This window comes from Balearica regulorum, chromosome 2, assembly GCF_011004875.1.
Source record: "Balearica regulorum gibbericeps isolate bBalReg1 chromosome 2, bBalReg1.pri, whole genome shotgun sequence".
Classification (NCBI taxonomy): Eukaryota; Metazoa; Chordata; class Aves; order Gruiformes; family Gruidae; genus Balearica; species Balearica regulorum.
In genome coordinates, this window is record NC_046185.1 from 130292914 (window position 1) to 130317434 (window position 24521).

General features: G+C 42.0%; 1 protein-coding gene across 1 annotated transcript; it reads left to right on the forward strand.

Moving 5' to 3' along the window:
- The first annotated feature begins 19234 nt into the window (after nucleotides 1–19234).
- On the forward strand, nucleotides 19235–24308 carry TRIL (TLR4 interactor with leucine rich repeats). The gene has a single exon (XM_075745913.1). The coding sequence runs from the start codon at nucleotides 19704–19706 to the stop codon at nucleotides 22023–22025; it is 2322 nt and encodes a 773-aa protein (XP_075602028.1). The 5' UTR covers nucleotides 19235–19703; the 3' UTR covers nucleotides 22026–24308.
- Nucleotides 24309–24521: the final 213 nt, after the last annotated feature.

Genomic DNA, 24521 nt, shown 5'->3' on the forward strand with positions numbered 1-24521 from the left:
AAGTTGCCTAGACTTATGATGAAAATGCTTAAATCTGAAAAAAAGTGAATCTATCAAAAGATACAAAATAGTTTAGAAAACCTACTTAACATTACATACACGCATAGGAGCTCTAATTCCTGCAGTTGTATGGTATCAAGCATGCATAATTTTTGAAGGCAACGTAGTTAGTTCTGAAGTTGGGACTTTGGCTCTTAGTCTGAGTCTGTAAACTGAAGTTGGCAATAAACTGACTTATGACTCACTATTTAATATATTCATATAAATGCTTTTAAAAAAATTTCTTATTCTGTCCACATAGCAGCAAATTTTCATGCTACTGTTTATGTATCTTGAGCTAAAGAGCCTTGCAAAGTTCCTGAGTGAATTCACAAACTTCCCAAGATCCTCATAGGCTGAAGTAATTCATGTGATGAGGGGAGAGGCAGCATATCTCACCAGAAACTATTTTATTTGGTCTCTCATTGTGGAATGAGGTCCGTTCTGCACTGCCTTCCAGATTCTTTGCATTTCTCAAGTGGAAAGCAGCCTAGTATATTCAACTAAAATCCTTCGTAGGCCAGCTGGAGCTCCCAGCTGACAGAGAACCAGTGCAGTTGGTCCCCATTCAGCTACTCCTTAGGATATTTGACAATTTTGACAGGTTGATTTAGAATTATGTTGTTTTAAATTAAAATTTTCTTGGATTAAGAGTAGTGACATATGTATAAAGAGCTAAATCTCTTCAATTTTAAGCTTTCCTGACAAATCAGTCTGATACCCTATAGTCATGAAGAAAAAAGAAGATCTTTTATTATATAAATATAATGTTAATATTGAAAAAGCAGAGGGGAGAACAAGAATTACACATAAAGATGAAAAGATACTGGAAATCTCACTGTCTTCTTACACATTCTTCATAATCTAGAAACATGGCACCATGGTCTAGCTGACACTCTAGCTGAGTGCCAAGACAGAGCATGTGTGTTCTTTCCCTATCAGTTTAGCAGAATCAGTTTAATAAAAGTAAAGGATCAAAGAACCTCAGATGAGACAAAAAAGCACCAAGAAACACGGTCAGCCAAGTCACATAGATCCATTACATAGAATATACAAGCAACCAAAAAAAGAGAGAAAAAAAATGTTTGCATTAATCCAACAGTGGTCAGTTCAGAAAGTCAATTGAGAGAGCTTAATTGATTGGTTTATTATGGTTTATTGTGCAAGCAATAATTCATATTAAAACTTTTTGCTTTGTAAAATTAAGTCTGAAACAACTGTATAAATGTTAAGCAGCTTTAAGAGTAAATTAATTTATAGTAAAATAAATAAAGGCTATTAATTTAATATTACCTTAATATTATCTTAATTCACCAAACAATCCAAAATCCTATAAGGGCACACTGTAGATAAAAAAGTTTGCAGTTGTTAGACAGTGAAATACTGGCCATCAACTTATTGCTTACCATGTTGGAGACTGCACCATAAAAATTGAAGTGTCATAGGTCATTCCATGATGAATCCTTTTTTCTCTTCACTAGACAAAGGCTGCAGAGGAGATAACCTAAATCACAGGTTGAATCCTTGAGACAGAAGATTCTCAAAAGATATTGCGACAGTACGTCCTTGGACATCACCAATTCCAATAAGTCCATGCAAAGCATCTGTGCAGGACATGAAATTCAGCCTGTGGTTTCAAGCAATTGAACTAGATGTGGTTTTGTTCTAAGTGCAAATTTTCTCCAACCTTATGTTCTAAAAATTACGTATATTCTTCTCTCTGGAAGCAACTTCAAGATGGTGGTCATCCCACCTTGCTGGAAATAAACTGAACAGAATGAAGACTCGTGGTGAATGAAGAAGTCACACAACTGTAATAACCAGTTATTTGTGATTATTAATACATTAGGACCATGAAAGTGAATAATTAAAGGGGTGTTTCTGCTTCAGAAAAAGATTATCAGACTGAAGGACCAGTTACCGTGTCCTAGAATGTAGCTTACTTCACATAACTGGTAATAAATACTGAATTAGGTGTCTTTACTCTGCAAGTATCCACAGAAACAGGATTGGTGAAAAGTCCAACCTAAATCAGTCCTCCTAGAAGTCTAGATCAAAATCACAGTTTACAAAGAACACTGAACAGCCCCTCCTGCAGTAATATGTCCCAATGTCCTCTCTGAAGTCACCTATTCTTCAAAATTTTATATCTAACTTTTTGGTCTCTATATCACAATGATCATGAGGCAACTTATTTCTTACACTCTCCTACTGATGGATTGTGAAATCAGTCCATCTTGTTTAGTTACAAAAGAAAACATAGAGAAATATAGGCAAGATTCAAACAACAACAGACTTGATTAAGCTTCTAAATCCACAGTTAGTTTTTTAAATTAGTTGAATAATGGATTTCCATATACCCAACTTTTTTTTTCTTTTTTCTTTTTTTTTTTTTTTTTGCTAAATAGTTTATGCTGTTATTGAGGAATAGCATGAAACAGACTCTGCATCCCTCTTATTTACAGGAAACAAAAGCTGATTCTGAATGAACCTGACAAAGCAACATGTGTGGCCAAGACCAGAGTGGAGACCAAGCATCAAGGCTTCTTTGGATATAATACGCATTAACAGAACATCATTTGCAGATGTTCTTTATCCAGTTGGATTCCCTGGCTTTTCACTATCTCTGCTCACATGAGCCACAGCCAAAACAAACAAGTTGTCCTTTCCTCAGCAAAGTGCATTTGATGGTGCCGCTTGGATGGGAGGCCTCCAAAGCAATAGTTCTCAGCATTCCAGCTGATTAGCTCTTCTAATTGGCTCTGTCTCCTCCCATCCCAGGATCTTCTCACAATACATCTAGTTAGGAAAAGTTGCATAAAATGCAGTATCAAGGAAGTACCAGGAAGATGATGTGAAAGTAACATTGCTTTTCAAGCTACATTCCTAGCATATTAGACCAAAAGTTTATTTCCTCTTGGCAGATGTAGAATGTAAACAATCTTTCTTGGTCATTTTGCAGCTTGATCATCTGTTTTTATGTGGTTTACATCCTGTCTCATCATTAGCAAGTATTAGGATGGCAAGCACAAGAAGAAATAAACAAGTTGGGCTGTGCTGGTGCTCCTTAAAGTATTAAAAACCTCTCCAGGACAGCCTGCTTCACCTTGCTCACACACCCACTTCAACAAGTCATCTGAATTAGGTCAGAAAGACATGTCCCATTGGGGATTTTTTGACTGTAGCGTGTATATATAATATATATATACACACACACACACTCTTCTTAAGATCATGCAGAAATTATTAATCAAAGGATGTGTTACCACAGGATCCCAAGGTATCTGCAACGCTTTGTCTTTCTTCTTATAGCAGTTCGTAACTCTTGGCCATTTTTACAGGCTTTTGTAAAGGGTGTGGTGGTTAAGAGGTACAGATGGTCTGTGGATCCTTTTAGATTAAACATCTATTGCATAGTTATCTACCTTCCCTAAGACTTGAAGCTGTTGCCAATCCATTTGCAAAAACATGCAATTACCTCCACTCCTCTGTCCTTAGAAAGGGCCAATGCAAGTCATAGGCTGTTCTTTTAGAGGGCTGCAGCTAGAAGAAAAAATCAATGCTTTACATAAACTGCAGTTTCTCCAGTATTTGCAGGGAAATTGTCTGAGATTATTACGAGGTGATCCAAGTGTAGGATAATGTGTAATATAGCTCTGGAACCCTGATCCACAACAGCTGCCTCCTAGATTAAAGCTTCTTTAGGTATCTGAGGTTTCTTGCCTTTTCCAATGAGATATAAAAGCTTTCCACTTCAGAATGGCTTAGTTAAAGCAAACATACTTGTCTGATACAGTAGAAGAAAAGGAAATTACTATTAACCAACTGTGAAAAGGCTGAGCCAGTTTATTTGATTCTGTAAAGTCCTTCATGCAAAATAAATGCATGTTCTTAATAAAAGTTTGCAGCCAGGAAAGCTCAATTTCAAATAAGAACTGTAAGGAATTACAGTAAGTATTTATAAATCAAATATCTTCAATGACAAATCACAAATTTTTGAACTTGAGAAAAGCAAGATACATGTTAGATGCAATGTTCCACAAGTCATACAGGTGGTTCCTGTGAAACCTAGAACAAACTTACCTGTAGGAATCTCCAAAGAGCAATATTGTCCGAGATGAAATTTCCATGTTTCTTCCTCTTTAAACCAATTCCCTTTAAACACGTTACGTTTTCCAACGTACCTGTGAATGTAGCTGTCAACTACAGCAAACCTATTAAAGCTACTGTTTATTTTGGATAGCAGTTATTTCACAGAACTACATCTTTGTTACACACATTACTAACAAGGCATAAAGATTACATACGACCTTGGTATAAGGAGTTAAGAGTTTGCATTTTTAATTTCCTGTACCTCTCTTGTATTTTTCACTTGGTTATTTGGAAAGCTGATACACATAAATATTGAAAGACTTGGCATGAAAAGTGAATCAAATTCAGTAGTATCTAACTTTCAGAAAGACTGAGCAGACTCATAGATTTTTAAAAAAACCTACTTCTACGTAGGGCATTTGAAATATGTTTGCAGGTCTGTTTAAATAAGAAAAATGCAATGACTAGTCTATAAAATCCCTTCCCCACTTGATTGATCTCTTTCTAATTTTCCTGCTTTTCAGCATGCGGACAAGCAGCAAGGATTAAGGAAGGGCTGAAAAAAGTCTTCATGAAGCAGAAACGGATATTTAGAAATTTAAGTGTCAGACCAAAGTCACAGAGCTGTTTGCCGTACTTATGCAGTCAGTTCATGCAGCTTGGTAACTGTGAAGTGAGTACTTGAAAAAAAAAAAAAAAAAAAGAAAAAACCCCGATAAATCCTCTCTCTACTTGAGTTTCCAGGCTTGGGAGTTGGCATGACAACTGTAAGCAAGTAGTCAAGTCAGGCACTGACTGAGAGTAAGAAGCCAAAAGAAACCAACAGAAACATAAAACCCAGAAATCCAGAGAAGTGCTAGGAAAAGAAATGATAAAGTGTGGACATCACACAGCTTTAGAGGTGTGGGCACTAGCACAAATAGTGAGTAACTATGTCCCTGCATAGCAGTAGGCAGGGTATCATGTAGCTGAGGTGGTGACTAGCTGTTTCTCCAGCAAATAAAAAGATTGTGCTACTCTAGGCAAAACTCCAGCTCTGTTGTGTGCCAACAGAAATAGCTGATCAGGCTGCACAAGAACAGTTTCATAGTGAACTGCAACTAGCAATACATAAAGAGCTTATTAATCTTCCTTTACTGTAGAAGCAAGTTTTATTTCCAGAAAACAGCTATTTATATCTAAATCAAAGGAAAGAATGAAGAAGGGTGTCAAAAATAAGAATATCTGAAATTTTTATTTTATTTTACTAAATCATATTAAGAAAAGGGGAAAGGGAAAAGGAAAAAAGGGAAAGGAAAAGGAAAAAAGAGAAAAAGGTAGGTTTGTGAATAAGAGGAAGCATTAATGGATATGGTAGTATAGGTTATTCTACATCTTCCTCTGCAATGTTTTTAGTTTATCATTACTTCAGTATTTTGACACAATAGATTCTCCTCTGTTTCCAACTGTCAGGCAAGTTGGAGAGTAGAGCAACAACCCTACTCCACAGCACTGCACACAGAGCCTTGGATTTGCCTCAGAAACCATTCTCTTCTTATACACTGGCATCACTGTCACACGTGAGGACAATTAAGGCCCGATTAGCACACAGCAGTTTTCAGTTCTGTATTTCCCTAACCAAGTACAGTTTTTAAAATGTCATAATTTTAGTAACTTACTTCAATTGAAATTATGACCTAAAGCTGTTTGTGCACAATTACAACCTTATTCCTTGCATATTTTTTTTCTTTCAGAAACTTGGTCATTATTGTCATGTTTGTCAATTGTCTACAGTCTGCATATTTTTATTCCACTTTTTAAAATACATCTGTTTTAAACACAAACATAGCACTGGGCTTAATGTGTATTTTTTTTTTTCTACCAGAAGCATGCCTTTAAAATAGGAGCAAGACCAGAGACTCTCTCTCACTTTTATTAAGAAGAAAGCATGGACTGACCCCATGGCCCCTGGCATTTCCTACTTGAGATCCCTAAAGCTGAAGGAAGAGAGTCCCACCTGCACTCCTACCTTCCTTCCAAGCATCCCATGTTGTGTTTATTCTGCTGGTGGACTTCACAACCCTGAAATGGGAAAAAATGAATTTTCATTGAGATAGGGAAGTTTGAAAGCTTCTCGCATGACAAGACAAAAAAGGTTAGAGCCTTTATGCCCAAGCGGCAAACGATGGGAATTCTTCCATTCCTTCTGTTTCAGATATTTATTTCCTGACTTATTAATACAATTATTCTTTTAAGAACTGATATTTGAGTTTGCTAATTTTAACTTGCAAATTTCTACATCTATTGTATTCACACTTAATTATGGCATAATATAAAATTGCATTGTTTATTACTAGCAGGAAAAGAGAAGGATCATCTCCCAAAGATGTAACGGTTCTTTAACACACAAATTATGTTTCATGTGATGAAATTTCAAGTATGAAAATAGCAAGTAGCAATCCGTGGAGGAAGGTTTTGCTTATTTCAAGTAAAGCTGGAGAGGACAACCCTGAAATACAAAGCTGCTCTTAACACAGACATCATTGGAAAAGAGGGGAGGAAGTTCTTTCCTTTCAATTTTGAAATAAGGATGTAATCAGAAGAGGTTTTTTACCTCACAAAGGTTTAACACTGCTTAATCTTTTATTAGAAACTTTAATAATGTGCTTAAACAATTCTATCACTACATATGGTGTATAGATATGATATATGCCATCACTATAATTCATTCTGAATGTTAAACCCTTTGCATCATGGTTATTATACAGGGTGAAATCCTGAGTAAATCTTAATGAAAGACCTCCTTCAGATCCACTTTTGTTCTACAGCATGGACAAAATGGATAACTGAAAAGTTGCAACTGTCCTTTCTGTACCTTTCCTACTGTGTTTCAACTTTTGAACACTGTAATATTACCATTGGGAGGGGGGGAAAGGCTTATTTTGTTGGACACATTTCATTTTTATGGTAATTTGGCCTCCTACATAACTCAGTCTCTCTAGGTTATAGAAGATTTTAAAATGTTTACAGAAGGGATTGAGTAAAAATGTAGCATGCTGATGGACCGGCACTTTAACTGGGGTAAAGAAAAGCCAGTAATGCTGAGAAATAATGCCAGCTGAAGATCTGGCCCAAAATACAGTATATATTCAGCTTAACAGAGGAGTCACTGAGGCAGAGAAATCAATACAAGTCGAACATTCTGTGCTTACTGCACTTTCCCTTCAGAAAAGTACGTGCATTTTATACCACAGACACAAGTATATTGCTTCATTAGAGATTCCAGCTAAATGAGAATTTTTTTGTAAAGATCAGTCTCCACACTTTCAGGCTGGATAGCACTGGTTATGTTAAGCAAGTATTTTGGTGGCATTAGTGATTACTTTCCTTTTTTTTTTTTTTGAATTGGCATTATTTATACTTTTTTCATTACTTAGTAATAAATTCAAGAAAACAGAGTTTAGCTTGTACAGATATAATAACAAAAGCTGAGCAGGTACCTACAATCCACATGGACTGTATAATCAACAGTAGGTCAGCTATAACTAATAACTGCAATATAAAATTATTTATGAAAGAATAAAGACAATCAAATAAGCCATTTACAGTAACAAACAACAGATCAGAATGACTGAATTCCTCAATAAGTAGCCTGAAAATACCATAAAAAATATAAATCAACAAGATTCTTCCCCTATGTCTGTAGTTCTCCCTCCTGCCCCTATTCCCTTCCTCTGCCTCTGAAACCAGCCTCTGAACCTACATTAAGAATGAGATATCTGTAACATGAGACATTTGCACTGATCCTATAGATTGCTGTTAACAAGCAGTCCATCACAAATGTGGCTTCTATTAAGTTTTATTACTTTCAGGATGTTAATTTTGGTACAGGCTTATTTTCCTAATTTTGTGCAAAAACACTACCCATCATGTTAAACAAACGGACATGGGGAGGGGAAAAAAAAATAAAAATAGTGAGTTAAAACAACACTGACAGAACAATGCTGATGTAGATATCTAAATATCCAGCACTAATCTGAAATAGTTTCTTTTTGACACTAAATTTTACAATGACTATTGAACAAGACTAAGCACAAGCCCTCTCAAGACTCTACATTCTATTCTACTCAAATTATACCAGGCTACAGAAATAAAAACTATATTGTATGTGACTATCAAAATTGATATTCTAAATCCAGTGTGCTACATGAGAAATATATGAGAGCTCTTAATCAAAGAAAACACTCAATTTAGAACATAACTCAGCATCCACTGTCGAAGTAACTTCAGACTTCCCAGAAGATTGACTTTTAAGCAGGGCCATCAGTTATCATGGTGATGGCTGGGAGTGGGTGAGGATTGTTCTTCACAATCTGATACAGAAAAAAAAAATAGTTCATATTTAGATATTTTCTTTTATATTATATGAAGAAAAAGATAGTACCACCATAGTTCACCGGAGTACTAGAGTACTTCAAATGTTAAGAACTTAAGTTGAAAATACATTAAAATTACCTTAAAATATGCTATGAGTTTAAAAGATAAACATTTAGCTATTAAGATATTCCAGAATTTAGGTTGCCATCAAACCTTGTCAGCATTTATGTACCTATATATTACCATACATTCTGATATTAATTCTTTATGAATGAGCAGGGATCTTGGGGTAGTGGCATGGAAACTCAAAGGCTTGAGGATGTTGTAACCAGCAGAACATGAGAGTGAAATTGTACAGGAGACAAGAACTGGAAGGGTTAAGGAGAAAAAGCATTTCTTTAGTCCAAATACTTAAATGCTGCCATGGAGAAGTAGATTCTATATTTGTCTCTATCACAGATCAACCCACAACCCCCACAACTTTGGAGTCCTTTATTTCATGGCTGTGTAATTTGAAACATCTGGGAAGTCTGATTTTCAATAGAAATGACCTCTAAATTAAAGGTACAAGTTTAGTTAGCAGAAGCTATATACTAAATATTTAAATACTACATAAATTTTAATGACTATAAAACAGGTGATGAGCCATTCAAATTAGACACTCAAAAATTATGGAGCTCTTTTCCTCAGTTAACCACCCCAAAAATAAATGTAATACTTCCTTGTCTCACCAGCATATTTTTAAGATAAGACCTCTTATTTACAGTGGTGAAAACAACAGCCATGCACATTACACCAGCCTATATACCCTCTCCTACTACAGCAACTGCTATAACACTCATCATCCTTGCTGCCCTCCCTGCCTATATTCTGCCCTTCACCATATCCTTTTTGGCATTATGAATTACTTTTTTCTTCATACCATTTAATTGTCAGGTTAATTTTGAGCTCTGACCCTAACCTCTGATATCTGCAGCTCCTCCTCTGTGTAGCATTGCCAGCAAACAAATGAGCATATTGTATTCCATCATCCAGATCTTTAATGACAGATAATAATGCACAGCAAACACAGGATAAATCCTTGCAGAAGCAAAGCTGATAAACCTGACAAGTTTTAGAGTCATTAACAACGCAGGTTAGGTGCAAGTTTTCCAGACACTTTTACCCCCACCTTACGCTATTATTATCTAGCCCACATGTTCTTAGAATATCAGAGGAACTTATTATTTATGTTAGGTGTTCTTAGAATTCTTTCCTCACCAGCTCTGTACATTAATCTACGTGTCACAGCATCCTCTATTTTGTCCGCAATGCTGGACAGTATCACCTACTCTTCTTTGGAGCTAACTGGAACATACTCAGCTAAAGTAATTTGTAACCCAATACTATGATGTATAATGGAATACTACTAATAAATCAGCCATTTTAAACAAGTCTCAGCTATGGTATGAGCAACAGCTTTGATCCAGTATCACATTTCATCATGTGGTATTAAGTACAGTGTAATCAAAATGCAAATATTTATAAAAATAAAAGAATGCAAGGGCTACGATGCTTTTGCTTCTACTCCATTTTTCTAGGTCCTCTCATTTTAATTAGTAAATGTTTTGAAAAAATCTACAAACACTTTATCAAGGTACTTGCATGAACGAAGTGGCTGAACACACGAATTCCCAATACAAGATTAAAAATACGTATTTCTCTGCTTCAAAGGCTCACTGTCTGCAGTGTTAAGAAAAAGACATAATGTTTATGTCTGCCCCCCTAAATACACATATATCCACAAGTCAATTTATATAGAAATGCTCAATGCTTAAGACTGAAGGATTATACAATGCTGCCTATTTTCACTAAAAATTATGACTTTTAGTACCACATATTGCCATATATAGCAAAAAATATGGTATTAAGAAGCAGTGACAAAATTTCAGAGATTTTTCAATTAAATCTAGAGGTGTCACTGTTGACATATGACCACAAATGTGCAAGAGGGTTGAATGAAATGGCCTTAAGTGATTTCAAACTGAACATAATTTTAAGCATATGAAACTCTCCTCAGGCACTAAGGAGACTTTATCTGGAGTTGGGTGTAAATTTCTATCACTCATATCCAAGAAAGAGTAATTAAAACAAAGACGAGACACATGGGCATCTACAGGGGAATCAAGAGTCTGTCTGTCTATGGCAGCTTAAACCAGCTTGGATTATTTATCACAGCAAAACAGCCTGAAGGCATAGGACTGGAGTCTGTAAATATCAGAACACTAAATGCCAAAAGATAAGTAGAGTTTTTTACATTAAAGGATAATTTCAACCCCCAAGAAGAAATGCATACTAAATAGGAGGAAGTTATGTCAGAAATTGGAAGGTTGCCTACTACAGCCAGAATGTTCTCAAAGGTGCTTCCAGCAGCAGCGAAAGGAGCAAAAAACCCTGAAATAACTTCTCAGAAGGATGTGAACGGATTCATGTGACATTCTTTGATAGCAGATGACTAAATGTGATGATCCAGTCAGTCTTTCTAATCAAAACTTAGTCATGTGCTTAAATGGTTTCTTAAAGACCATCTAGGACTTGAGGCCAGATCTTTGGGTGAAAACACATGAGCCCATTAATGGCTATTAATGGTCTATTAATGTCAAAGGTATGCTGAGTCATTCCAGTTCAAGGTCTAGCATGTAGTTTTCAATTATTTAAGATTCATGTAGACTAATTACAAAACAGGAGTTGGGAGCACATGTTGATGATGACAATTTTTTGATACAAGTGACTGACAAGCTAAGTAGGTGCTCTTTTGGACCTGCTTCCATGAACAATCAAGAACCAGCTGGGGTTGTGAAAGTTGAGGGGAACCTTAGCTGCAATGCCCATATCATTGTGGTGTTTAAAATCCCGAGTCAAGTGAGCAAGATAAATTATAAGAGTTACAATTGTGGCCTTCAAAATAGCAGATCTTACCTTGTTCAGGGATCTGCTTGGCAGGACCCCCAGGATAATGCCATGAAGGACAATGGGGTCCAGAAGAGCTGGCTGATTTTCAAGGACAACCTTATCAAAGCACAAGAATGGTCTTTTCTGACACTCAGGAAAACAAACAAGTATGGCAGAAGACCACAGAAGATGGACACAGAAACAGATTACCCGGAGAAAGTGAGACATTGCCTGAGCATGCAGGGATGCAGACACAAGAGCCAAAGCTCAGCTGATGCTAAAACTAGCTAGAAATGTAAAAAGCAAAAATGAGGAAGGCTTCAATACCAGCAGCAAAGAAAAAGAGACTAAAGAAGAGATGAGACTACCACTTAACAGGGCAGGGGACCTAGTGATAAAGGAAATGGAAAAGTCTGAGGTATTGAATACCTTTGTGCCTCTGTTTTTATTGGTAAGGGGTTTTTCTTAGGTGTCCCAGCTCCTTCATCTTAGTAGCAGAGTCTGCAGGAGTGAAGCATTACCCACAACAAATGATGATCCAATCAGGAACCACTAAAGCTAATTGGACAAATACAAGTTCATGGGCCCAGACAGGCTGCATCTGAGTTGGCGTATTTCATTGCAAGGCTGCTCTCTACCACCTTCAAAAGATCATGGGAATTGTGGGAGGTCCCCAATGACTGGGAAAAGGCCATCTTCAAGGTGAGCAATGAGGATCCAGACAACTACAGGCCACCCAGCCTTGTCTCTGGTCTGAGGAGTGTTATGGAGCAAGTCCTCCAGGCTGTCATTTCTGAGTATATAAAGGACAAAAGGTGACAGAAAACACTCAGTGTGGATTCATCAAGGACAAACTGGGTCTAACCAACCAAAATGCCTTCGGTGATAACATGACTGGCTCAGTGGACAAAGGGAGAGCAAAACATGATATTTACTTTGATTTTAGCAGCGCCTTCAACAGTGTCCTGCAATATCACTATAGCAAAATTGGTGAGAGACAGGCTAAATAAGTAGATAAAGCAGATGGAATATCAGTTGGACTCTCAGAAACACTGGGTTCCAATCAGTAATACTAAGTCCAACTGGCAGCCAGTTACTATGGGCATCTCCCAAGTACATAAAGTGGGTCTTTATCCACTCTTTAACATCATTTAATACTCTTTAACACTCTTGTTAACAAGTGGTGCAATGGGACAGAGTGCACACTCTGCAGCTTCATGGATGATAACACATGTGGAAGCACCTGATATGCTGGAGAGCAAGACTGATCTTCAGAGGGACCTCAAATGGCTGGAGAAAAGAGATGACTGAAACCTCTTGGAATTGCACAAAGGCAAATGCACAGTCCTACACACAGGACAGTATAACCACCATGCAGCAGTACAATCTAAGATGGCCAAAAAGCAGCTTTGCTGTAAATGACAAGGCAGACCTCACAGACAACAAAATGAACATGAGTTAGCAGCGTGTCCTTCCAGCAAAGAAGGCCAGATGCAGGGCTGGATTCGCAAGCGTGTAGCCAGTAAGTCAAACAAAGTTTCCCCTTTATTAAGCACTTATGAGCACATGGAAGTATTGTGCCCAGCTTTGGAATCCCAGAATGGTTGAGTTTGGAAAGGATCTCCAAAGCCATCTAGTCCAAGCTCCCTGCTCAAGCAGGGTCACCTAAGAGCAGGCTGTCCAGAAGCTTGTCCAGATGGCTTTTGAGTATCTCCAGGAATGGAGAATCCACAGCCACCTTGGGCAACCAATGCCAGTGCTTAGTCACCCTCACAGTGAAAAAATGTTTCTTGATGTTCAGAGCCTCCTGTGTTTCAGTTTGTCCCCATTACCTCTGGTCCTGCCACTGGGCATCACTGAAAAGAGCCTGGCTCTGTCCTCTTTGCACCCTCTCCTCAGGTATTCATATCCATTGAAGAGATCCCCCTCAGCCTTCTCTTCTGCAGGTCTCTCAGCCTTTCCTCATATCACAGATACTCCGGTCCCTTCATCATCTCAGCGGCCCTGGGGTTTTAGCTATTGGGTTTTGGCTGCCCCAATACAAGAACAGCATTGACATAGTGAAGCAAGTCCCGTGGAGGGCCACAGATGATCATGAGGCTTGAAGCATGTCAATGTATGAGGAGTGACTGAAAGAAAAGGATTTGTTTAGCCATAAGACAGCTTTGATCTCTTCAACTACCTAATGGGAGGCACTGTAATACCTCCATCCTCAGAGAGCTGCCACAGCAACCAGATGTAGTTGTGAGGCTGGACTAAATGACACTAAGCAATCCCTTCTAACCTGGTATAGGTCAATTGTGTCAAACAGTGTGTTTTCTGGTTTTCTGCATATCTATCAGAACATGTTTTAACAATTAGTAATAGAAGTCCTGGTCCAAGTGGTATTTTGTTTTACAGTTTTTCTCTACAGACTCTCCAAATTATGGGATGATATGAATAGAAAAGAGCATCTATCACACTAAAAACATGGCAAGAGAGCATTAGCCATTATGAAAGAGATTGCCCTAAGTACACATACCCTTTTATGGAGAAAGAGAAGAAGAAAATGTTCGCAAGAACACTTGCCTGATTTGTTACCCCATTATGGAAAAACTGCTCTAACAATACTGCAGAGATTCAGTATATAAACAGATAACCATGTGAAAGAATTGCAGACACTGCAACAGTAATTGGCCCTGGATAAGGTACATAAGCATTTGTTTTACGTAAATTACACCGCTCTTATCCTGACCCAAGTGGGGTTGTCTCCTTTCTTACCTTCACAGACGTTGAACTACACAAACAGTATGTACTTTCATTAAAGAGTTTCTCCCTCAGGAAATAAGTGTTGGATAAAGCAAAATATATCAGCTAAATAATCCGTTAGAGTTTTGCAAGTATGATTCAGTCCATCTAACTGACAAAAGCTGATTTGTAAGTGATCCATACTGGCAGAGATCACTACAAAGAACTCAGATACCTAACTCTCCATTTATTGCTATAAAATACTAATTATAGCAACAGCCATTACTTGATTGCATTTAATTGTATAAATTGAGCTAGCTGATTTTCACTTGCAGACGGAACATGTGAATACATTGTTACCTACGGATACAGCTACAATTTGTTTCACGCAGCCTACACAGGGACACCCAAAAAAGAAATTTGAAATTGGTTGGGCAGTAAACTAATGTGCACAAAGGAATCAATTGCTATAATCAACATGAAGTCCTGGAACCACCTGCCCAGAGGAAGTCAAAGAGACACAACCTACACTATGAGAAATTCAGTGGGGTTTGATTGTTTGACAGAACATGCACACAATGGTAAAAGCATGTCTAGACTAGCATCATATGTCAAAAAAACCACAAATAACTTTACTCACATGTTTAATTCTGAAAAGATTTAAAGATATGTGCAATCAGCAGAGCCTTGGAGGCCACAGACCTCTGTGGATGATGGGACCAGATATCTATTAAACATCTGGCAGCTTTCATTCCATGGAGTAGAACAGCCATGTAATATTAACTGCTGGCCTAGGAGTCGTACTTTATTTCTGAAGAACTGGATGTGGCAAGCGACATTCCATTACGAATGAACACAAACCATCGTATCAGGCAAAAGTTTTATTTAAAATATTAATAACTACAGTAAGTGCAACCAACATGTATTATACAGCATAGGTGACCTGTTTGTGCAATTTCAAAGGAAAAAAATTTTAGCACATTTGGCACTAGAATTCTCATATTTTCGTACACTATGGTATTTGCATTACTGGCACTGACATAGAGAATAGCACCAAAACTGGCGACCACTTAAAAGATGCTTTAATCCATGAGCTGCAGGAGCTGCTAACAAAGACACTGATGGCATACGAACTGTTTTGTTAATACTTAGCAGTACCCCACAATATTTTTATCTCTTCAAAAAGCAAAGATATCTACAAAAGTATAAATTCATACAGTGACACTTGATCAGCTAGAAAACAGCAATGGTGTACTATCTTTCTCGTTTTCTTCATGCTTACCTGGGGGGGGAGGAACTTAGCATGACTCATGGAGTAATGATGTATAGCACAACTTCCAATGACAGTGCAAGTCAAATAACTCCATATTAAGTTTTTATATTGTAACCAACTAAACATGTTGATATATCAACTTACAGAAGCTTTTTGTCTTGTTTTAAATGGGAATTCTGACACTAAAGATGAATAATTTAAAGTTTCTATGAAGCCAGCTGGCTCAGAAATAAAGTTTAAAGCTAGCAATTCTAGAAATATTTTGTACAAATTCAGATGAAAACATTTCTGATGTGCAGTGGGCATAAGAATTGTACAAACCAATGAAAAATTCCTCTTTTTAAAATCTCCAGTTCCACATAACTAGTTACCATTCCTGGTAACTGCATCAAGCTATGAAATATCAGCCCTTAACCTTACCAGTTCAGCACCAGGTCTCTTATTCTGGAATCAAGAAAGAGTAATTGTGTTTAATTAAAGTTTCTCATGGGGATATTGCCACAGTCCCAGTATACGCTGGGAAAGGCTACATCAAGCACGCTGCTTCTTTCACTCCATTTTGCATTCTGCCTACAAATATGTGTTCACCACTTTCAACCACCGGTCCTCTGATCAGCGCCTAGATAACATCTCAGAAAAAAAAAAAAAATCAAAGAGGTATTTGGTCTTAGGTATAACAAACATATGGATACTATTTAGCCATGAAACAAAACCTGATTTAAGGTCAGTTCTCTCATAATCATAATAAGAAATAGATATGTATCAGTGGAAAGACAGTATTTCTGGTTTTGCTATTTGTTCTTGGTCTTTAAAAGTCCTCATACTTCAAATCTTAATCATGAAGGTGTATTTTAACTGACCCTTTAAAGCTTTTAAAAACAGGACACTTTTTAATTCCCCCTGCCCAGTTTTTCACAATCAGATTTATGTTTTTTTCAGTTTAGGGTAAAAAAGTTTACTATTTCTCAGCCATACATTAATTTTTTTTTTTATTCTGTGCTTGCATAAGGAAACAAGAACTACTACAGCTGGAAAGTTCCTATTCCAAAGCAGGAAAACAAATGTGGCATCTTTTATCTGAACAGATGTGTTCCTAATGTATTTTGAAGAATAGCTTCCTACTTAAATAAAAATAAAAGTAATCAGCAAAACCCCCATTATATTTGTTTATTTTGTTGCTGGGATAAAATATTTCCAGTGTGAAAAAAAGCATGTGATGAATTTTCTTCTTAAGAATCACTTTTTATTAAATTCCTGTCACTTATAATTCCCCAAACCCAGTGAAAACAATAGTGTTGGCTAAGTGTCAGAAAGCATAAATCAAAAGCAATACATTAGACATAATTTGACTTAAACCTTTAGTATTTGCAATGACACGTGACTAGAAAAAGATCTATGGTGCTTCCACAGGAAGGACAGTTCATAAATTGCCCTTATAAGCTTGAATATGTTTCAAAAGAAAAACCCAAAGGAACAGAAAATAAGCATACCATTATACTGCATGGTTTTCTAAAATTTCACTATTTAAAGTACACCACGGTGAAGCAAATTTGTTGGGGGGAAAAAGTCACTAGTCAATTATGCTTTACTCAGAATTAAAGAAAACTTTGAGAGCCAGGATGTCTTCCCTTGCACTATAGTGGCTTTGAGAATTAGGAAAGAAACACTCAGTCTTTGTAGGGTGAAAAGAATCCCTCTACTTTGTCCTGAATATTAGACATGATGTGATAGATACTGCAAAGAAAAAGCTGGCACGTGAAAACATATTCCATCAGGAAGAGACTGAGCTCAAAGGTCTGGATTCTTAACCCATGGGCATTCAAATCATGAACGAATGCCGGATAGTCTTCTTTTGTAACCTGGGAAAAGAAGAAAAAAGGCTAGCAAAAAGTCCCTCCTGTGAAACTTACTCTGATTTATTGCAGGAAAAAACTACCTTACTAATCAAGCATGTACTGCTTGAAATAAAGCATTTACAAATAATCAAAACAGAAACTTTCCACTTCACTTGAAGCAGACAAACTTCTGTCCACCCTCAGAAAACAATGCAATGACAATTTAGGACACGATTTTAAATCAAATTAATCTAAGAACATGCTTGTTTGATGACAAGATAGGGCATGTCTGCAGAAGTCAGCAAGTTCTGGAAACTGATTTCCACTATTTTTGCTTCCAAATTTTTCAATTGTGATGCAATATACTAAGATGCCTTCCCCTATAAGTAGATTTTTGGGTATAAGTATCTAATCTTTCAGTTACTCTTCTAGCTTATCAAGACTGCCTATGCAACTGCCATTTCTCACAAAAATATATCTCTAGCTTTAAATTTCACAATCCCCTTTAACCAGCTCACCCTGCCATAACCATATTCCAGCACATTAAGGTTCACATTGGGTTTTCCCAATGAGCCAGTTATAGTTCAGAGCTGCTCACTTGATTTTAGAAGATATCTGCAAAACTCATCCAGATGATCTAAACTATCACTCTCCTGCCCCACATATGATTTCCCACACCAGCACAATGCAGCTACCACAACAAAAAGATTCTTCTTCGTAAGTTCCTCAGCTACCCACAAAAGCTAAGAATTAAGATGCCCATAGTGATGTTCCTTTGACCAACCAAAGCCTTATCCCTTCTCTTCAAGGTTTCTTCAGACTGCCGGTGTGCTTTTGAGGAAAACCTGCTGATCACCTCCACGTAGAACACTGTGCTTCACGCTCCAGAGCAGGCTTGGAGCACACTTCATATTATCCAACTGCTAAACAGCAGGACCAAATCAGAGTTAGCTCAAAAGAACACCTCTCCATGAAAGCGGACAACAGGGACTCAGCACAAACTACCGTACCACGCTATCCGCTCATGTTCACACAGCAACTACAAACAAATCTTCCCTGAAAGCTACCTAAATTCTGCCTTCCGGTGAGAGAAAGGGGCATGGCTGGTACACTGCTTTAGTCCAGAGGTGTGTGCAAAGTGTGTCAATACAACTTCACCCGATGACAGTTTCCAATGAATTTATTAAATTTGCAACACAGTATTTTGGGCATTATCTTCTTTCTCTCATCATCCTAGACAGCCCTACATAGCCTTCACATCTAGGAGCTTCGTCCTGCTCTTAGACACTTAGTGACTCCATTGGCAACGTTTTAGGAAAATAAAAAAAAACTAACAGGAAAGAAAGGCAAGTCATTGAATGGTTGGGTACACAATCTGTTTTGTTTTCAGTATGCTTTCCAACACCTTCCTTTCAGTCCAAATTTGTGTGCTGTTGAGAGAGAAGATTCTTTAAAATGGGAATTATTTTTCTTAATCACTCTGATGAGCCCGTCGTGGAGCCAAGAGTTATGTTCAACTGCCTCTTCACTGGCAGCTTTATCAGGAACCTACTGGGCAGGATGGAGCAGAGAATGAAAATTCATTCTTTGATGTACTATAGGTGGCTTAGTCCTCTGATTGCCGTTTGCTTAAAAGAAAACAAAGTCCTTAATCTGGGGTAAACCGTAACTATTGCTTTTGGCAGGTTTCTAAACACAAGGGAAAAAAAAAAAAAAGAAGGGGGGGGGCAACGACTAGTTTATTTCTGTTCCCTTCCCCCTCCCCGATGCGCAGCTCTATCTGCAGCCCATGTGGCTGGGAGGCAGCCACAGCCGGTTCCAATTCCTACTTTCCCACTTTGCACCCCTGCTCGCTGCCGGGGCTGAGCCGAGCCTGCACCGGCCGCGGGCTTCCTCCCCCCGCCCCCCCCCCCGCCGAGCCGTCCTCCCTCTCCCCCGCTCCATCCGATCCTCCGGTCCCCCAGGGCACAGTGTGGGAAGTACGAATTTCCGCTGAGTTTTCTCGGCAACTTTCGGAGCTCGTCTTTCTCCTGCTCCCCGCTCCGCCCGCCGCAACCCCCCTCCCCGTTCCGCCCGCCCCCTCCGCCCTTGGGAGAGCCGGCGGAGCAGCGGGCAGCCGCGCCGCTCCCCTCCGCAGCCCGCCGGCCGCACGCCCCCCGCGGCAGCACCGGCCCCGCGACCGCCGAACCGCAGCCTGCGGGCCGTGAGGAGCGGCAGAGCCCGGGCGGCGGCAGCCTGCAGCCCTCCCGGCCGCTCCGCGCTCCCGGCCGGCTCGGGCGAGCCCATGGTGCCGGGCACCGCGACCTGCAGCCGCCGCGCCTGCCTGCCCGGCGCGGAGCTCAGCCCGGCGCGGAGCAGAGGAGGGGCCGATTAGCAGCCGCGGAGGAGGCGGGGGGGATGCCGGAGAGACACAAAGCCGGCGGGGGAAGCAGCCCACGGCTCGTCCCGGGATGGGGGCACCGCGCCGGGTCCGCCTGATGGTGCTGCCGCGGGTACTCTGGGGCTCCGTCCCCCTCCTCCTCCTGCTGCTGCCCGCGGCCGAGCCCATCTGCCCCGAGCCATGCGATTGCCAGCAGCACCAGCACCTCCTCTGCACCAACCGGGGCCTGCGCTCGGTGCCCAAGGCTGCCGAGCCCCAGGATATCCTCACCTACAGCCTCGGGGGCAACTTCATCGCCAACATCTCCGCCTTTGACTTCCACCGCCTGGCAGGGCTCCAGCGCCTGGACCTGCAGTACAATAGGATCCGCTCGCTGCATCCCAAGGCCTTTGAGCGCCTGGGTCGGCTGGAGGAGCTCTACTTGGGCAACAACCTGCTGCCGGCACTGGCCCCTGGCACCCTCAGCGCCCTGGCCAAGCTGCGCATCCTCTACGTGAACGCCAACGAGATCGGCCGCCTCAGTGCTGCCTCCTTCTCCGGCCTTGGCAGCCTTGTCAAGCTGCGGTTGGATGGCAATGAGCTGGGCTCGCTGGGTGACTCCACCTTCTCAGGGCTGCCGAACTTACTCTACCTGCACCTGGAGTCCAACCGCATCCGATGGCTGAGCCGCGGTGCTTTCACTGGCCTGGCTAAGCTGCGCTTCCTCGACCTCTCAGGGAACCAGCAGAGCTCCCTTCGCCACCCGGACATCTTCGGGCCGCTGCGCTCCCTCCACACCCTGCTGCTGGCCAGCAACAGCCTGCAGCAGCTGACAGGGGGGCTCTTCCAGCACTTGCCTGGCTTGGCGAAGCTCTCACTCAGTGGAAACCGTCTGGTTCATCTGGACCCAGATGCCTTCACGGGGCTGAGTTCGCTGAAGGAGCTCCGCCTGGAGGGAAACCTGCTGAGCCACCTGCCCGCTGCCCTTCTGGAGCCACTGAGCAGCCTGGAGGCGCTGGATCTGAGCCGCAACGCACTGACCGCCCTGCACCCTGCAACCTTTGGCCGCCTCGGCCACTTGCGGGAGCTCAGCCTGCGAGACAACGCGCTGGCCACCCTCCCTGGTGAGCTCTTTGCCTCCAGCCCCGCTCTCTACCGCCTGGAGCTGGAGGGGAACGCCTGGAGCTGCGACTGCCGCCTCCGCGGCCTCAAGCACTGGCTGGGGGCCTGGCACTCCCAGGGCCGCTTGCTCACCGTCTTCGTGCAGTGCCGCCTGCCGCCCACGCTGGCCGGGAAGTACCTCGACTACCTGCAGGACGTCCAGCTGCCGCCGCCGCAAGACGGCGGCCCCTGCCACGACGGTGCGTCTCTCTCCTCCGCGTCCCCCCCGCCGGCAGCCGAGGAGCAGCGCCGGCCGCCGCTGGCCGCCGAGGGGCTCGGCAGCAACAGCAGCGGCGCGGGGTTACTCCGTGGGCCGCCGGGGCCGCCGCCGTCCGCCTCCACCGCCCGCCTCCTGGGGGCGCCCGAAGGCGCGGCGGCGGCGGCACCGAGGGCCGCGGCTGACGCAGTGAGCCCCACGCCGCCGCTGCCGGCCCGCCCGGCGGCCTCCGGGCCGGCGCCGCCCAGCGCGGCGTGGCCCCGGCGGGCCGGCAAGCCCCGCTCGGCGCCGGCCGCCGGGGTCCCGCCGCTGGTGTCCGACCCGTGCGACTTCAATAAGCTGTTCCTCTGCAACCTGTCGGTAGAGGCGGTGGGCTCCAGCTCGGTGACGGTGCGCTGGGCCGTGCGGCCACACCGCAGTCCTCGTCTGCTGGGGCCGGCGCGGTTCCGCCTCCTCTTCGACCGCTTCGGTGCTGCCGTCAAGTTCCAGCGCTTCGTCTACCTGCCGGAGCGCGGGGAGCCAGCCGCCACCCTGCGGGAGCTCCGCCCGGACACCCCTTACCTTGTCTGCGTCGAGGGTGTCCTTGGTGGCCGCGTGTGCCCGGTGGCACCACGGGATCACTGCGCCGGGCTGGTCACCCTGCCCGAGGGCGGCGCGGCGGCAGCGGGCGGGCCCCGCAGCCCTGACCAGCAGCTCCTCACCCTGGTGCTGCTGGCGGTGAACGCGCTGCTGCTCTTTGCGGCGCTAGCAGCCTGGGCCTCCCGCCTGCTGCGGAAGAAGGTGCTAGGGCGGCGGCGGAGGAAGGCGGCCCCTGTCCATGTCCGGCAGCTCTACTCCACCCGCCGGCCCCTCCGCTCCATGGGCACCGGTGTCTCCGCTGACTTCTCAGGCTTCCAGTCCCACCGGCCACCCCGTGGCGCCGCTTGCGCCCTCAGCGAGGCCGACCTCATCGAATTTCCCTGCGAGCGCTTCATGGACAGCGGTGGCAGCGCCCGCCATGGCGATGACCACCTGCTGCAGCGGTTCGCCGACTGAGCCCACCTAACTACAGCTCCTGGCAGGCCCCGCACAGAAGGCCAGCGGCGCAGTGCGGCAAGGCCCGCTGGGAGCTGTAGTCAGCGCAGCGAGGGGAGGTAGCCCCTGGTCTGGGATGGGCTTGTGCGGGCCCCAACGGGTCATGGCCTCCGAGGGGCAGAACTGTGGCGCAGTGGCTGCCTTCAGCCGCCCCTATTGCAGGCCGGGGCTGATGCCAGCTGTGAGCCGGGCTTACTGCCTCACCTCTGCTGGGAGGTCACCATTTTCTCAGAAATCATCACTAACCCAAGCCCTGACCACGGTGGTAACCGTTCCTTGCCTCGAGGAAAGCAAAACGGCGGGAGCTACTGCGAACAGCAGTGGTGCCTCCCTTACGCAAACAGAGCCGTAAATTTAAGTGTGGTATTTCACAGGTGGTTTTCCCGGACAGTCTTTGGGAACGACAGTTACAGCGAGCGGCCTGGCCCTGCACGAGGACCCTTTGAACAGACCTTTCCAAGGCATCAGCCCTTCCTCATCACAAATTTGGACTGAGGGTCGTCTTTTAATATTACTGATGAACCGTGCGCAACCAGCGAGTCGTATGTTTTGTGCTGGACAGCTTGAAGGCTGTGCTGTTTTAACCGAATGTGAGGCAATTTAATGTGCGTGATTGTGTTTTCATACTTTTTTTGTAAATGGGAAACAATAATGCAGCTGGTTAGTTTTACAGGAATACATTGCTGACACCACTAGGAAAAACTAACAGAGTTTTGTAATATGTTTACAAATGAGCTATTTTTAAATAGTTTTTGAATAAATTCTGCTTGGTACTTGTACACATTAATGTGTGCTCTAGTTGTCTGCGTCCGTGATGGTCAGTAGATCACTGACCTTCACGTAATCCATTTCTAAGTGGGTGGATGCAGAGGTGAACTGTTGATGGATAAATAATATTGGTGCCTTTCTACAGAAACAGTAATAGGTGAGAATATTTCAGGAATGTGAAAGTGTCTTTATCTTAACGGGCAATTCTCTCTTAGCCTTAGCCTACTAAAGTTAGAAGCTTTATGTACCTCACTGTGAAATAAAACATTTTTGTATATTAATCTAGATTCTGTGTTTTGTGTAGCTGAGCGAATAATGCTAAAGTTAAACCCTTATGCAGTAGTATATGACATTTGAGTTGTTTTGTTTTAATTTGAATTTTTGTTTTGGAGCAATGCTAATCACTTTATGATCAGTTGCTCTCTGCTTTCTCGGACTTTTACGTGCCTAAATATTTACAGAATGTGGTTCTGTTACTATGAAATACGATGGTTTAGTTTACATTAATAATTCTCTCTGTGTGGTCTAGAAATGAGCTAATTAAAAAGGTCCAAACTGTGGTTACACTTTAAATGCAAATGTTTTAGATGGAGTTTGGTGAATTGTTGAGACCATTGATACTACTTCTGCTCCTTTGAATTTAATGTGCAACCTCAGATGAACTATTAAGGAACTGAATGGCTTGAAGGAACTATTCAAGGACTGTGGAGACATTAATCTCAATATCATGCATTCATTGCTGACCTGAGGTGTTCATGACTACAAGTTGTTTATTACCATAATTGCAAGTAGGAAATTTGTTGGGGGTTTTTTCCTCTCTTTTTCTTTCTTTCTTTCTTTTTTTTTCTTTTTTCAGATGAACAAGTGTTTACAAAGGATGCCATAGTAACTGGTACCTTCAATTGGAGTTCAATGACTGAATGGAGAGAACAAGACTCCATGTTCTGAGGGATTTCTGTTCAATCTTTAAATTCAAATGGGAGGAAAGGAGAGAGTGTAGGGATCGTTTGTCTTAAACTTTGCCTTTTAAATGGAGAAAAAAAAATAAGATTTAAGTCTTGATTCATGAGTCAGTAGCAAAAAGTCCTTTGGGATTTCATTTTGACAGGCAGCAGTTTTCATGAATACCAGGGGCCAAACCTGATTGTCAGTGTGTAGATCAAAATTCAAAACTCTTATTGAATGTTGAATGGAATTAAAACTGAAGGAATCCAGGATCAGGTTTTAAATATTTTTTTGTTGTTATTGTTATGAATCTTAAATTTCTGTTCTTTTGGACCCCTGGGTGCTTTTGGCCATTTATGACTGACTGTGGAATACACCACTGTTGTTAGAAATGCAGTGGGAATTACTGAGTAAAGCTGTGTATCACACTAACCTTAGCTCTATCACTGGATATTCTTCCAATGGGAGATGCATAGAAGCTGTACATGGTTATAATCAATTGTGTCAATAAATCCATTTGCTGAAAGAAAATTGCTGTCTTAGATTGTATCTCATAATGCATTGCTTTTCAATCATAGACTGGCTGTAACTTCTTCATATTACTAGCGCTGCTGTTTCTTAGGACTGCAGAGAGCGCCTCATCGTTCATTCGCTCGTGTCTTTTCACCACACATTATGTTTTCTGTTTTGGTTGTAATATGTTTGGATAGTGCAAACACTAAGATAAATGGTCAGTTCTGAAAC

Bases quoted from the DNA above. Each gene is read 5' to 3' on its own strand.
- TRIL (XM_075745913.1), top strand. From the start codon at position 19,704: ATGGGGGCACCGCGCCGGGTCCGCCTGATGGTGCTGCCGCGGGTACTC.